Source organism: Dermacentor albipictus, chromosome 2 (assembly GCF_038994185.2).
Source record: "Dermacentor albipictus isolate Rhodes 1998 colony chromosome 2, USDA_Dalb.pri_finalv2, whole genome shotgun sequence".
Taxonomy (NCBI): domain Eukaryota; kingdom Metazoa; phylum Arthropoda; class Arachnida; order Ixodida; family Ixodidae; genus Dermacentor; species Dermacentor albipictus.
Window position 1 is genome coordinate 4,587,640 of NC_091822.1, and position 16,492 is coordinate 4,604,131.

Genomic DNA, 16,492 nt, shown 5'->3' on the forward strand with positions numbered 1-16,492 from the left:
CTGCACCATACGAAAAAGGGCATGAAAGAACCAACACCGTACTTGAACTCTTGAGGAGTCTGGTTCACTATGACCTTAATGGGAATTCTGTACATATATATATATTTTTTCATTTCGCCTTATTCCATATTCTTAGGCATGCTCTTACAAAAAGAAATGGTTTGTTTCATTTTGTAAACATTGTTATTGTTGTGAAAAGAAATATTTCCTGCATGCACTAACAGTGAGATTTGTAATATTTTTGGTATTTGTGTCGTTCTTTGAGTATTCTTCGGTGGGGCTGATTTTGCTTATTTTTCACTCCTGCAACAATATTGTACACCGTTTTTGTTTCAATGGTGTTCCTAATAAAATGTACGAAAATGAAAGTGCATTCGAAAATCAACGCAATTTTATGCGCTCAGAGAACAATTAATGTCGCCTGCTCGTTGAAATCATTGCTGGAATTATTGTGTACAATTAGAAATAAGCTTCTTTGATATTTTACAGAAAAGAATTTTTCATAAACATATGCGCCGTATATTTCTTTCCGGCGATGTGTACCCACACGTCGCATTTATGGCGCAAGAAAACTATCCGCAACTTGACCAAGTGCAGTCAGCTTGCGCAACGATCCACTGCTAAAGTGAGCGGCGCACGCTCGACGCTGGCCTTAAAGGCCCGTTTATAGTCCGACGTTCTCGGCGCGCGGGCGAGCGTCGTTCGCGGTCAGTCACGCTACGTCGGTTGCGCTGCGCCAGCCGAGATGCCATCCCCTCTGTACTTCAACGCGCGCGCCGTAGGCTGCTATCTTCGGAGCATGCGCAGAAGGTTGGCCAAGTCGCGCGCCGTCCGCAAAAGCCGTCTGCGGAGTTGTGTTGGCGCCTTTTTCTTCGCGCGCAATGCATTGTGGTGCGAGAGTTCCGCCGACTTCGACGCGCGAATGGCTCCGGAGCCAAATCGGCGCCGGGGCGCGTTGGAAGCCGCCGGTTACGTTAGCTGCGCCGGTGCGCCCGACTATAGAGGTGTCGTTTTCGCCGACGTGACGTAGCGAGCGCGCGCGCGCGCGCGTGCGTTACGTCGGACTATAAACGGCCCTTTAGCGGACCGCAGTGGACGATTACATGGTGATTACTGGTACTAGATGTAGATAGAACGAATAATCGCGCTAACTTTACCGTCACAGTAACTGCTACAAACTACCGCAAGCTGCCCACTTTGGTGGCGAACCAGCACCCAAATTTATGTACTCGCGAGGTCATCGATAACGCCTCCCGAGCTGTCGCAGTCACAAAGGTAAAGTTTTTTAATATATAGCACAAAATGCGAATTGACGCCTTTCCGGTAATACAGATAGCAACAACTTGCTATGCGGTGAAATAACCCGCAGAACCCGCATAGCGTAGGCGCAGGACTGCAAAACATTTCAGGTTAAAATGTTTGTAGCGCCATCTCTCGGAGGCGACATTAAGGGCGTCAAGCGGAGCCGTCATCTGAGCCCACTACCCCTATTCTAGCACACTGTAGCCCTGTAGCGGCGGAGCAAGTGAGAGCGATCCGGCGCGGAGCGAGTTGATCCGAAACGACCAGTGGAACGCGCGAACCCGCTCCAGATCGACCAGTGAAATTCGGATTCGTTGCCGCGTAGCAAGAAATCCTGCTCCGAATCGTCCAGTGAAAAACGCCATAAAGATCAGTTGGCACCGAGACTCCAAGCCCCACGCCTCGTCTCTGCTTTCCTCGCGCGTGCCAATAATTGGTGACCCGGACGTGATCGCCATGAACCAGCCAAGCGACGCCGACTGCCCCACGGTAGCCGTGTTTGATGTCAAGCTAGCTCCGTTTTGGACCGGCGACCCGGAACTTTGGTTCGTGCAAATTGAGTCGCAGTTCGCTGCACGCCGCATCACTGCTGACAGCACCAAATACCACCACGTGGTGGGCAACCTCCCGCCTGCGACGGCCAGCGAGGTGCGGGACCTACTGCTGACGCCACCCGCAGCGAACGCCTACCAGACGCTAAAAGAGATTCGCCGTGTCACACCGACAGAGCCCGAGCGTCTCCAACAGCGACTGCGGGAGGCCGAACTTGGCGACCGCCGACCCAGCCAGTTGCTACGCCACATGCAACAACTGGCCGGCGACGCGACAGCAAGCGACGGTCGTTTGGTGCGGGAACTGTTCCTGCAAAGGCTTCCCGCAAGTGTACGGATAGGCCTCACGGCGAGACAGACCTTGCCAAGATGGCCAAGCTCGCCGACAAACTCATGGCTGTCGCCGTGCCCGCAGTCGCGTCGGTGCACGCAGACGCACCGTCCGCCAAGAGATTCCTTGCAAGAGATGCGAGAGGAAATTTCTCGCCTCGCAGACACCGTCGCAGCGCTGCACTCGAGCGGAAACCAGCGACCGCGACAGCGTACCGCATCACAACCACAACAACGTAGGGTGTGCTGGTACCATCGCAAATTCGGTAACGCTGCACGGAACTGTGTGTCGCCCTGTGAAAATTCGGGAAACGCACCGGGCCAGCACTGAGGGTGACAACTGCCCCCGCCCCGCCGGACAGTCGCCCATCGGTTTTCTTCGTGACCGATCGGGAAAGAGGTGCTCGTTTCCTAGTCGACACAGGGGCGGAAGCTAGTGTCGTGCCGGCGTCGCCAGCCGACCGCAAACGACTGTGCACAGCACCATTGCAAGCTGTCAACAATACGACGATACCGACGTACGGGCAACGCTCCCTCTCGCTGGACCTGGGCCTCAAGAGGACGTTTCGGTGGATTTTCGTCGTGGCTGACGTAAAATTTGCCATCCTGGGAGTGGACTTTTTGCGCAACTTCGGACTGCTTGTCGATGTGCGCAACCGGCGTTTACAGGACCCCATGTCACAGGCACGTACCCAGGATTTTTTTTCGGGGGGGGGGGGGGGCAACACAAGGTAACTTTTATATGCAAATGAGGGGGAGGGGCTGCCTTTACTAGTATAAATTTGAATAACGCCCACCATTCGCCATAAATACGCGTAAGCACACAAAAGAGAAATGAAATAAGGTGTATTTTACCGGTACTCCTGTGCGATACACCTCTCCTTTACTTGGCAAACAAAGAACCCCGTCAAATAGACTCGCGCAGAAAGAACTCTGCCAAGAACAAGTAACGAAGCGAAAGTGTAAAATAAAGATTACTTTAGTAGAATAGAACATAAAAGAACAGCAGCTGGCAACAAAGGCACACGGAGCGCACGGAGTTAGGCTACTGCGCCAGCCAATCACAGATGCAAACAAAATCGTCGTCATGCGGCCTTTTCAATATGTCGTATTACTTGACACCTCCGGAGCGTCTGCTGTTATAGAACAGCCTCTTCATCACCGGAAGCAATGAGGTGTGCAACAGATATGGAGAAAATGTATGGAGTCTTCAAAAGTCTGTGGTGCAGGTCATCTCACTGCTGCACCTGTTTTACTCATGAAACTTCACTGCCAACTGAAGTGAAACTTCACAACAAATAGTTGCAGCGAAGCAAGCATGTTATTTCAGTTCAATAAATAATTAGGCATTCGCCATTCTACTGCAATAGGCGACGGAAAAGATATAAGATTACGTGCTAATAATTTTATTTTTGTAGCTACCGCCTTATTTGGGTAACAGAAAAGGTTTCAAGTAGGAATTATTCAGCCTTGCGGAGGAACAGTGGCTGGTGGTTATGAGGGTGTGGGCGAGGCTTCATTGCAGACTTAAGTTGTATCTAACTATAGCAGCGTTTTTTAAGTAGCTCTGGAAGAATTATACAGAAATATTGACACGTGTACTTATCTTTATCGGGCGACCACGTTTGGCCGCCTAACAAATGTTATCGTGCAGCGCAGGACGCGCATGCATGTAAAAGAAGTTTCTGGAGAGTTTTCGATGCTTCTATCCGCTGTCTGTTGTCGCCGAACTTTGTGTTATCTGATTTTATCGCGTGACGCGAATAGTGTAGAACTTTGTGGAAGACACGCGGGTCCCATCGGTTAATCTGGAACATTCGACGGCTGATCTATAAAAGCCGACGCGCTTTACCCGCTGATCAGATTTTCGACGATCGCCGAGCGTGTTCGCCGCTATCGCTGTGCTGTAAGTGTAGCCTGTCTTGTGGGCACAGGTTCGCCCAATAAAAATTAATTTTGTCGTTCACAGTATTGCTAATGTGTTATTCAACGTCACCACCACGTGACAATATATATTTGCGGAACAATCACAGTTCTTTTAGATCCCTCGTTTAGAGCTCTAACAAGTGCCACAACTGACTCGTATTGTTATTTGGGAAGTTACGTATGGCGCAGCAAGCTGCGATTCTAAACGTGCTGCGCCCACCGCGGAAGGTTAGAAAAACACATACATAAGTACAAAGAGAAGTGGCTACGTTAGGGAGCTCTAATGATAACTGTAGAAGCGTCATTCAGAACACACGAAATTGTCCTCCACTAACGGCGGCGCTTTCTCTACTTCCTTCTTAAATAAAAAGATGTTGATCCATAAATATTTTCATAAAAACGGTTAAATTTGTTAATTTTCGTTTTTCCTTCCTGTTTAGCTGTTTCCTTGGCTCTCTCCCTTAGCCGATCGCTTAATTTCTCAAATCCTTGCGGTTCTAGTTTCCAGTTGGCCATTTTGCACGAAAAGAGCTGTACAATTAGGGAAAAACCAGACGAGTTAACAGGTTACAGTCATATTGCCTATGAGTTTAAGGGTTATTGCAGGGTATGATAATAGACGCTGTCTCGCATTATTTTATTTTCCACCTTATCTAACCCATACCACGTGTATATGGTTCCGAGAATCTGTCAGCGTCGCGGCGAGCCGTCACTCGAGGAAATAATGAAACAAAAAGAAAAGTTAAACACAACTGGCATTTTCTCTGTCCGCAACTCGTTCCACGTGCATAAAGACCAGATGATCACGAATTGAATCCCTTTCCTGGACCCTGGATCTGTCTAAACGAAGAATGTTGAACTAACAAAGCAACAAGAATGCGCGTGACCGTGGAATAGACGGGGACAACGGAATGAATCTCGAGCTAATCGCGCGGGCACCCAAATTATGAGGAAACCGGCCTTCACATCCCAGGAGACACCGATAACTACCTCCATTCATAAGGAGATGAAAAGGCAGCAAAATGTTGACCGCCGAATAGCAGTCAAGTCTCAACATTGATTTGGTGGTGCTTTAGGAATGTGTGTGTGAAGTGATGGCGTGGTGCGGGGAGGGGGGGGGGGGGTATGCGTCTTAATTTCGGGGGGAGGGGCGGGCCCCCCCGGGCCCCCCCTTGGGTATGTGCCTGGAGCGGGGCAAGACGAATCGTCTCGTCAATCCCCACCCTTTACCTTCATGGCCCTGCCGTCCAATTACTGCGACCGACTTGAGATCCAGCGACTCAACAGCAGGATCCTCCGCCTCACAGAACGCTCAGCACTGAAGATGCCGTAGCTCTCCGACTTTATTCACACCAACACATTTCCAAGCCTACACAGATACAGTAAAATGTTCCCACATACATATCGCGGCATCTGCCCCTGGTGCGGCGACTCACGCCCTACACTCTTTCACAGCTGACCGGCGATACCCTGGCGGGATAAGAAGCTCTCGTCCAGCAAGTACGTCGAGCAGCTATGGCCAGTGGAATGAGGACGCCACCCACTCGACCTCAAGAGCAACCACCTCGATGGTTCGAATGTTTTCTCTCTCTCTCTCTCTCTCACCTGCGGAGCGGAACTACTCTATTACCGGGCGCGCATGTTGCGTGCGTCTATTTGTCATACCAAAATGGTAGTGACTACAGTGACGGGGCCCGGCACTTTAACATCTGCACTACAGTGACGGGGCCCGGTACTTTAACATCCACACTACGGTGACGGGGCCCGTCGCTTTAACAACACTACACCGACGTGGCCGTCACTATAACGATGTCGGTATTGGGAGCGAGGACCACAGAGTTTCCTACAAAAATTCGTGTAGGAAACTCTATGGCGAAGACGACTTACGGAGTCGCCATCTGTCGGAAGCGCCTCACATGCGTCGGCGCTAAATAAACATACTACGCGGCAGCCCTCCTGAACAATTTTGCAAGTACTCTCGAAATGGCAGTATTTTACCTTTAAAATAATCATGTTGGACAAACAGAAAGCACAGAATGGTTTACAAACGCTATCTCTTCGCCTACTACGTACAGTAAGCTGGGACACTGCGAGCGGTCGCCGCGATCGATTCCACCGAACCGGTTTGTGTGAAACGTAAGCAATCGCTGAGAAAACTATGTGAAATATGTTCTTATTGTGGGATAGCTGTCTGTGTAACTAAATGTAGCATAACAGAATGAAGCTGCAATGCAGCGATCGCACGGGTTCGCGGTGACCGACTTCGCGTCTGCATGCATGTCCTCGCGCAATGTTTCGCTTTCGCTCCGAGCACGTTTTCGCACCGTGCCGTGAGCTTTAAGTATAAACCCCATGCAAGCGATCTTGCACGCGACAGCGACAAGCGACGCGATGGAGATGGCTGTCGCGTCCGCTCGTCGCCTACAAGTTGCACTCCATGCGAGCGATGACTTCGAGCGACGTCTCCCCAGTGTTGCCGGCATGAGGGCAGCAATATAGGCGCCGAAACTGGCGTGACGCGTGCTTTATTACCTTAAGTTGATGTATTTTACTGTAAAAAGCAGCATAAAATATTTCTAAAAGTCTTGCAGTAGGTTCTTATCCTTGCACGTATAAAAATTCAATCGTTTGCTCGTTCCGTGCGACAACCGGAAGTACTGGAGTTATGTACATCTAGTTCCGGCTTTGCGCTATTGGCTAGTCCCTCATAGCACTTCCGGGCGACGAGCGACGAATTGTAGATTTGCAAAACCGAGCGATCGCGCGACAAGACCGAGCGATCTGTTCAAGCGACGGCACGATCCGTCGCGCGAACCCGTCGCTCGTCGCTGTCGCGCACAAGATCGCGCTAATGGGGTTTAGCCTTTATGCCGCAGCATATGAGCATTTGACAGTACGCAAGCAACCATTGTTGCATGGACACTATCGGAGCTGTTCAAAAATAATTTCGTTATAGCTAGGGTCTTCGACGCCTACAGCGACTTGTGATGTTCCGTCGCGATGATTCAGTCTTAATTTTCTTTTTCTTTTCTTCTAGAGTCTTGGAAGCTTCAATATAATTATTTCTCAAATTTCATCGAACTGCATGTTTATCGGTCTTCTAAGCGAGCATTTACCCGCTGCTTCTTTTTTTTTAATTCAGTAGAATATTCATTGTCTGGTGCTACACAAGCAGGAACATGTGCCGTGCCTTTTTTAATGTGTTTTTACCGTTCCCCTTCCATTAGAGTGAACTTTCTTTCTTTATTATAATCATCATAGGTGTTACAGTGCATACGCAAAAGATTGTACATTCGTGGACAAGTACCCATTGCGGTCGTTCGATCCGTATGTGTGCAATCAATGTATTCCGTTACTGCACGGAAGTTGCTGACATCGTGAAATTCACGTGGTGTTGTGGACAGTACTGGAATAAAAAATACCGCGGTCCGTGAAGTGCTCGGCATCCCCATAGGCGCCAGCACCGAGAAGCTCATGCAGCTGGGGGTCCACAACACGTTCGTTGAAGTTGGGTCACAGAAGGTTGTCAGGCTCGCTTCCTCGCCTGCGGGGAGGCGGATCCTGGAGGCACTGGACTTTAACCCGTCAGGGAAAGGCGGTGCGCGCTCGACGCGTCGTCGCGGGAGGCCGTCACGGTCTCGCCGTTACCGCGCAACGTGCACCCGCAACGCAATGTAGGCACACGCCGGGCCCGAGCGGCCGCACTTCTCGGATCCGTCGCCGATGATCCACGATCGGTCGCGTTCGTCGACGTCGCCCAATACGGTTCGTCCGACCGGTTTGCGGCGGCCGTGGTGGATCACAGGGGCAACCTAACGCCGCGTCCGTGCGGGGCAGGTGTCCGGATTGCGGAGATCCATTCTGGACTTTAGAACACATGCTCTGGCGGTGTCCCTCGTTACGGGACCATGGTCATCTCACCACGAAAGAAGAGTGGGAGGAGGCGGTCAGGCACGGCCTGCCAGTCCCAACGTCGGAACGGCTCGCGGCGGCCCCCTTCCTCTTAAGGGGGTTTCGGAGTCGCTCCTCAGGACCTTAAGAAAGTTCACTGCCTGCCGTGAAGTGCTCGAAGTTGTTTGCATAGAATGTTTGAAAGAAGTGCGGCCATTGACGTCGCTACCAAGCTAGTCTAGTAACGTTGGTCGCTACAGTGTTGACGTTGCCGGTCCCGTCTGTGGTTAAGGAGACGGGCCCCGTCACTGCAGGGCAGAGGTTAAAGCGCCGGGCCCCGTCACTGTAGTGTGTATGCTAAAGTACCGGGCCCGTCACTGTAGTACAGATGTTAAAGTGCCGGGCCCCGTCACTGTAGTGCATAGGTTAAAGTACCGGGCCCCGTCACTGTAGTACAGATGTTAAAGTGCAGGGCCCCGTCACTGTAGTCACGCGGTGTGGCAGTGCGGCTTTGGCCTCGTTGAGCTCTGGCACTACAGAATCTGCGTTGTGTGACCCGTGCTTTCTTGAGAACCCGGCGGTGGTGACAATTGAAATATCGAAGTGGCCTAGCGCCTCGGCAGCGAAGTTCTGCGTACCGCGATGTGGCGTCGCCGTGTCCGACTTTGCTTAACGGACATCGAGAGATGTGCTACTCGTTGCAAGTCATGTAAATGCAACTGCGTCGACCGCCCACTGTTCAGCGCTGAATGTGTGTTCGGTGCGCTGTGCTTGAAACGAGTGGTGCAGCCGTGCAGCGGAAGTGGCGGAGAAGCAAAGTGGCTTAGGGGCTCCGTTTGCGCGTTCACAGACATGTGCTCCCGTCTTGGTCTCATTAGCGGCTGTCGCGGGACTGCGGTGTGCTAGCTCCTTGCCTAGTATGAAGTTTACGACGCTAACACACAGCATGTTCACGTTTTTCCGCGCTATATGTCATTTGCATGACGGCCGAGTTGAAAACGAGACATGTAGTGTTCTTTGCGTTTGTGTGTTGTAAATTACCTTCTATTGTGGAAGATCTGCAAGTCTTATTACGCAAGGAGTGCGACCGTAAGCATAAACACATATGTGTGTCTGAAATTTTGAATTACCCGTAATACCCTTTACGACTGATAAGTGGGCTACACGCCTGTGTGAATCAGCTACCGTATGTTGCGACGCTCTTCCGTGTGGTAGACTTATGCATGGTGCGCGTTTATTTCTGTACTGTTGTAAAAACCATTTGTTTATTCACTCAATACAAATGTACGGCTTCTTCGCCGCAGTACATTTTAGTTACGCGGTGAAGCATACCACAAGTGGGAGGGGGCTGCTATCAGCCAGCATAGTATGTCCACTTAGGCGACCTGAGAGGCGGCGGGTTCGTGAGTGTATGATTAAAGAACTCTTATTATGTCCAGTGACAGTGGCCCCTTTTCACTTTTAGTATGCTTCACCGCAGTACATTGCTTAGGCTTCACCGCGAAATATTATTGTATTGCGAGAAAGATAATCCTAAAAAGCCTAATTATGCAAAGTTTCTTTTGTAGCTTGCTACACCGCAATACGGGGTGAAAATAAGCATCGTGCAGTAAAGCATACTAAGAGTGGAAAGGGCACATAGGTTTACACTTGCTCATTATTTTCAATTGTGACATAATTTGCAAGTGCATCTGTGCTCGTGGTAAGCTTCATTGACAATTCTTTGTACATTACAAACTCGTATTGCAGGGAAGCTTACTAAAGCACATTCGCCATTATGGTACGTGTTATTCACCTTGAATGCAGGAGCGCAATGTGGAATCTTGCCCCTGCTTTTGGCTGGACTGCACGTGCTCTTTGAGAATTGATTCATTGTTCATAAGTGCACTGGTACTTTACTCTAAACTGGAGTGCTCAAGTTAATATGGAAGCACAATTTTTTATTAAAGGGACAAGATGTTGCCGAGATGGTTGCAGCACAGCTTTTTTTTTCTTCCAGGCACCTTTTATACTTGAAGCTTCCATTGCAGTGTTTCGAACCTCTTTGAAACAGCACATAGTGTATATAAAAATTGGACACTGATTCGGAGGACACTGATTCGGAACATCACCTAAGTTCATGCCTATCTATAGTAAAAAGATGTAGCACGACCAGACAAAATAAAAGAAGGGGGTGGGCTGTAGCAATACTAAGTGTTAAATGGTGCTTTTTCCTTTCCCCTGAGTTTTCTGTTTTTGTGCTTTTTATGGATCCTCCGCAGTAACCATGCGAGTGCCGAACTTGAGCTTGTTGGTTTCAAGTCTCGTGATTGTTACTAACAGAACAGTGTGATAAATGAACAAGGGCTTGGAGGCATCCGTTCACCTTGCTTGCCTCATGGTGCTGCTTCATAAGCACCGTGCGCATGCAGGCCAACTAGGAAGGGAGGTTTGTTGCAATTGCTTCTGAACATTTTCACCAAACCAACAGTGCTCTAAATGACAGCTTTTGGACAGTAGAATGCTTGCACCCAGCAAAGTCTTAACAAAGAAGCATTCAGGATGTGCAAAATGGGCTTTTGAAGCTTGCAGCATTACTGAAGGGGCTTTGCCCACCTGCCCTCTTTATGGATACACAATGATTTCCTCTTTAAGAGGGATTGTTTCAGAGGTCGCTACATGCAACAGTGTTGGGTGTTTAGTAGCTTGTCTTTTTCCACTGTTAATAACTTGTTCCTTCTCCGGTGCCCCTGTGAAGTGCCTACTTTTTGGACACAATGTGCTCTCCATGCATGCATGCATTTTTAGCTTGTAAAGACGTCTATTACCCCTTGCCTCAAGCTGGTCCTTGCTGATGTCACCCAAGAAGGCATTGGGGAGTATGGCAATGTACACTTACAAAACACTGTTGATACCAGTGAAACCAAATTAATGGAGCTGCTGTTCTTTTTTTGTCCACTCCATCTTTGTTAGTTACAATGAGCAATGCCCGAACAGAAGGCATATGTAGTTGGTCGTGCATAGCCTGCGCACTAAGACTTGTTGGCATGTTATGACCTTTGCACAATGTTTATATGTAAAAACCTTCTGATGTGCTGATGACTTCCTTCTCTTTATCATACTTTGCCTGATGGAGCCAGCAAGTGGGTCAACGAGATGTTCAACAGGCTTCCCACTAGTTTTTCCAGCGTCTCCTTCACCAGGGTGCTGCTCATAGATATCCGTTTTCTTGACATTGCACTGCACTTCAACCATGGCCACACCTGCTAAACCTATAGCATGTGATCAAAAGTGCTATACATCATGTTGCTCCAAACTCATGACATGTGCTACAAGGCTTTGAGGAACACCCTCATTTATTTACGCCCTCATCATACTGTACGAAGCTTCGCATGATAAGTGCGAGAATTAACATCTGCTGGTTTTTCAGTGTTATTCCTGTCCAGCTTGCTCAAAGCTATCCTGAGTGTTTCAAAAGCAAACGACCGCTGCTGGACAAGAAGTGCTTAAGACAAGGGTCGCTATAACCACATATGTCACACGAAATGAAAAAGGCCACTGAGTATACAGGCGGTTTACTTCATATCCAACGAGCTTGGTTCTCCCTTTGCTAGTGAGTGAACTCAACTTGCCCCAAATACATGGCCTAGGTGACAAAACTATGTGCCAGATGCTGTGTCCCCTGCAAAGCTGAAGATGTGTATGAGATCCTGACACCCTGAAACGGCTTCTACACTGGGCAAACAGGCTACTATAAAAACGACTGCCTTTACTAATATGCTAATAACATGAAAACGCGCAGAAATTTGGCTATTCATTGGGCCCAACTGCAGGTGCAAGCCACTCTTCCACCAGATGTGTGTTGTTCACAGAAACGAGCTATACAAATGCAGATAAAAACAATGATGTTTGAAAGTAGTAGAGTTGAACTATATTCTGCACGAGCAGTGCTATCTGCAGCGCTGGTACCTTATAGCCATAATTCATGGCTGCACCACCATGCAAAGGCACTATTCTTGAATTATTAACTTCTATTATGATTATGGTGGCCATATATTGCAATTACATATCCACATTGTGTGCAATATGGTTAAATGTCAATTATGATAGCCATTCCTAATCTGAAATGCAACAAAAGAGCAAATATAGGCAACAAATTGCAAATCAAAGTGACAAAAGACAACCAGTGCACAGGATAAGTGACAGACTTCCTTTTATTGAAAAAGAAATGTGACATGTGTCATGCCACCAGCAGTGGGTAGCAATCATTCAAGCTTGGGTGACGGAGGCAAAACTTAGCAAAATGCTACAATCGCGCTGTAAAACGGCCTTGTGTTGGGCTGCTGAGCACGAGGTTGCGGGATCGAATCCCGGCTACGGCGGCCGCATTTCGATGGAGGCGAAATGCGAAAACACCCGTGTGCTTAGATTTAGGTGCACGTTAAAGAACCCCAGGTGGTCAAAATTTCCGGAGTCCTCCACTACGGCGTGCCTCATAATCAGAAAGTGGTTTTGGCACGTAAAACCCCAAATATTATTATTAAAACGGCCTTGGACACAAAAAACCGACATCATATTGTACAGAATGAAAGGGCAAGACTCCATCTAAGAACAGTCTATGGCACCACATACTTGAAATGGTGTAAAAAATGTTGACATGCCCTACCCATGAAGAAAAAGCAACAAACACAGAAAACACGCCTTAAAATGCAATGTGCAGAGTCTGAAACCAAGAAAAAACAACATGAAAAAGGTTTCGCTAAGTCTTTCAACGATTAAAATTGTCAAACTGTATCATCACTCCTTGGTGAACCTGTACAGCTGGAAAGGAAGGAAGCCCAATAGCAGGGCTGCAGAAAATGTCACCGAATAAGTATAGTTTGCTTACAAACGATATCCGTGGTTTAGTTGTGGTCTGTGTATAAACTAATTGTGTATAAACTTTTTTGTTTCAAATGGTTTAACGGATAGGGAAAAAATGACCAAAAGAGCACAAGGTGTATGCATAGTCTACGCACAAAAAGCCACTGCTGTCTTTTTTTTTTCTCTCTACTACTATTCATGACTATTTAAGTGCCTTGATAGCACTGCTAACATCCTACTGCAAAACACAAAATTGGGCAACTTGTGGCATAAAGAAAATTGCAGTTTCACTCATAATGGGAAACAATGATGCAGTAGCTGGTGAAATATGCGCAGGAAGCTTACTTCATGCAGTGTTTGTTGAAGTGAACACTTGCGAATGCAAGTCGGTAATCTCTTTAAAAAAGTAAAATAAGTAAGAGTCGTATTTATTTGTGGGAGTTGTGGCTCACAGTGTTAAAGTGAAAAGACTCGGCTTTTCTTCCTCCTCTTTCATATCCGGACTTAGCCACTGATCTACACCAAACAACCCTTCAGCTTCTTACTGCTGAAGCTTCTTACTGCTCGTTTTGGTTTTCTCAAATCTATATTTGGGCTAGCCATTGCTAGGTCTCACGCTTTGCTTGAGGAAAACACGACACCAACAGCTCCATCCAGTAAATCTGAGAAGCCAAGCACTAGAAGAAGATTAATGAAGCAGATGCACCCAATCATTGTCATCACATGTAAGAAGAAAATTTAACATAGGACTGCCTTCACAAGTGGGACGGAAGGTGATGTGTAAGAACTTGAATGTGTGGATGCCAGCTCTATATACAGTGCGCAGACATTAAGCAGGTGTTAGCCAATCATGGCACCTGTTGGCTAGATCATGCTCTCCGGGATCAGTATTCACGGTGATTGAACCTTCAGCAGAGTGGCTGAAATGTAGAATTGTGGACTGCCACTCTTTTGATCGTATGTTTGAATCCTCGCAGCACAATGAGAACTTTATTTGCAATATTCTAGCCAGAAATTCTGGAATTCCAGTGACAACAGCAGTAACATCAGAACAACCAGGGGAGTTAGCCCATAGCAGCTATTGCTGTGAAAAAGAAGACTGGCATAAGCACAAGAATTCAGATGGGCGTACTACATGCCTTTGTTCTGGTAGTGGTCCACTACTTTGGTGCTACAGTTAATCATCTCCACTGCCACTGGACATAATGAGAGTTCTTTAATTATACACTCGCGCACCCGCCGCCTCTCAGATCGCCTAAGTGGACATACTATGCTGGCTGATAGCGGCCCCCTCCCACTTTTAGTATGCTTCACGGCGTAACTAAAATGTACAGCGGCGAAGAAGCCGTACATTTGTATTGAGTGAATAAACAAATAGTTTTTACAACAGTACAGAAATAAACGCGCACCATGCATCATTTTACTACACGAAAGAGCGTCGCAACATACTGTAGCTGATTCAGACAGGCCGTTAGCCCACTTATCAGTCGTAAAAGGTATTATGGGTAATTCAAAATTTTAGACACACATATGTGTTCATGTTTACGTTAGCACTCCTTGCGTAATAAGACTCCCAGAACTTCCACAACAGAAAGTAATTTACAACACACAAACGCAAACAACCCTATATGTCTCGTTTTCAACTCGGCCGTCATGCAAATGACATAAAACGCGGAAAAACGTGAACATGCTGTGTGTTAGCGTCGTAAACTTCATACTAGGCAAGGAGCTAGCACACCGCAGTCCCGCGACAGCCGCTAATGAGGCCAAGACGGGAGCACATGTCTGTGAACGCGCAAACCCTAGGCCACTCTGCTCCTCCGCCACCCCCGCTGAACGGGTGCGCCACTCGTTTCAAACACAGCACACCAAACACACATTCAGCGCTGAACAGTGGGCGGTTGACGCAGTTGCATTTACATGACTTGCAGCGAGCAGCACATCCCTCGATGTCCGTTAAGCAAAGTCGGACACGGCGACGCCACATCGCGGTTCGCAGAACTTCGCTGCCGAGGCGCTAGGCCACTTCGATATTTCAATTGTCACCGCCGCCGGGTTCTCAAGAAAGCACGAGTCGCACAACGCAGATTCTGTAGTGTCAGAGCTCACCGAGGCCAAAGCCGCACTGCCCCACCGTCACTACTCACGGCTTTCCGCCAAGCAACACAGAACCTACAACCACCACACAAGCAACGCACGCACGATCACATGAACAATGTTGAACAACGCGCGGTCCGCAAAACGATCACGCCGAGGACGAACATGCCACGGCGTCGCTCGGCGCCAGCGTCGCGCCGTCTCAAAAATCCGTAAACGATGCTGTCCCTAGGCACCTAGGATCAGGTCACGTGAGGGATTTTTGTACGACAAATAGACACACGCGCGAATGTTTGGCCGTTGTGTGGGCAGTGGCGAAATACCGCTCTTTTGCATGGGTGGATGGATGCTATGAGCGTCCCCTTTGGAACGTGGCTGTGGGTTGCGCCACCAACCTCTTGCTTTTATATTGCCTAATGTCCTACCTAGGGTAAACGATTAAAAAAAAACACCATGAACTCTCACAAACAAGTTTTCTGATCCCCCATTGTAACGGACCACTCCGTCCTCTGTTCGCTTTCGTCCTTTAAAAGATCCCACAGGGAAGCTTGGACGATGGGCCTTGCGGCTAGAATAGTATTCCTATTCGGTGGTGTATAGGTCTGGTCGCCTACACAATGACGCCGACTGTTTGTACCGTTACCGTGTACACACGCCCGCCAATGCCGACATGGATGCTTCCGCAAGTGTTCTTTCCATTTCCCAGCTTTTGGGCATGGCCAACGGGCAACGCCATGACGCTACATTGAGGACCCTCACTGACCGAATGGAATCTGCTCCTACTGATCCATCGTTACGGTGGTTCGTTCTCAGCGACGGGATATTGTACCGACGCAGTTTTCATCCTAACGGTCCTCCCCTTCTCCTTGTCGTTCCTCAACACCTCCGCTCAACCGTACTTCAGGAGCTTCATGACGCCCCAACAACCGGACACCTCGGCTTTGTTCGCACTTATGACCGCTTGCGCCACCGCTTCTACTGGCCCGGCCTCGCACGCTCCGTACGGCGCTATGTAGCTGCTTGCAAGCCCTGTAAACATAGCAAAAAGGCAAAAAGCCAGCAACGCTACCTGCCGGGTACTTACAGCCGATCGACATTCCGCCTGTGCCGTTCTTTCACGTGGGTTCGGACATAGAGTTTCGTAGAAAAATTGCTAGAGGGAACTCTGGCGCTGCAGTCGTTGCCCTACCAGGGTGCCTCGATGCGCGCGCCCCCCTCCGCCGCTCCGTGGAGGGTGGGGACATCCTTTGAAAGGGTCAGTGCCGCCTCGGTAGGGTGGCTAGACTAGCCACCCTAGCCTCGGCGAGGACGCGCGCCATATTTGTGCCCCCTCCCCGTCCCGCCTGCGTCAGTTGCACGTGCGGCGGCCTGTTTCTCGTCGGTTGCAATTTTTCTTGGCCGCAAGACGAGGAAGACATGCCGGGGTGTTGCGTGCCTGCATGCACAAATCACTCCCGAAATGGCTGGAGAATGTTTTCATTTCCGAGAGATCCGAAAAGAAGGCTCCTGTGGACTGTAAAAGTGAAACGGGACAAGTAGCAGCCGGCCAGCAC

General features: G+C 48.8%; 2 protein-coding genes across 2 annotated transcripts in view; both read left to right on the top strand.

Annotated features, from left to right (window-relative positions):
- Window positions 1-16,492, top strand: part of LOC139055859 (probable ATP-dependent DNA helicase HFM1) — a 531,554-nt gene that overhangs the window by 6,644 nt on the left and 508,418 nt on the right. The window lies entirely within an intron of this gene.
- LOC139055305 (uncharacterized) lies at window positions 1,759-2,514 on the top strand. Its single transcript, XM_070532750.1, has one exon. The coding sequence runs from the start codon at window positions 1,759-1,761 to the stop codon at window positions 2,512-2,514; it is 756 nt and encodes a 251-aa protein (XP_070388851.1).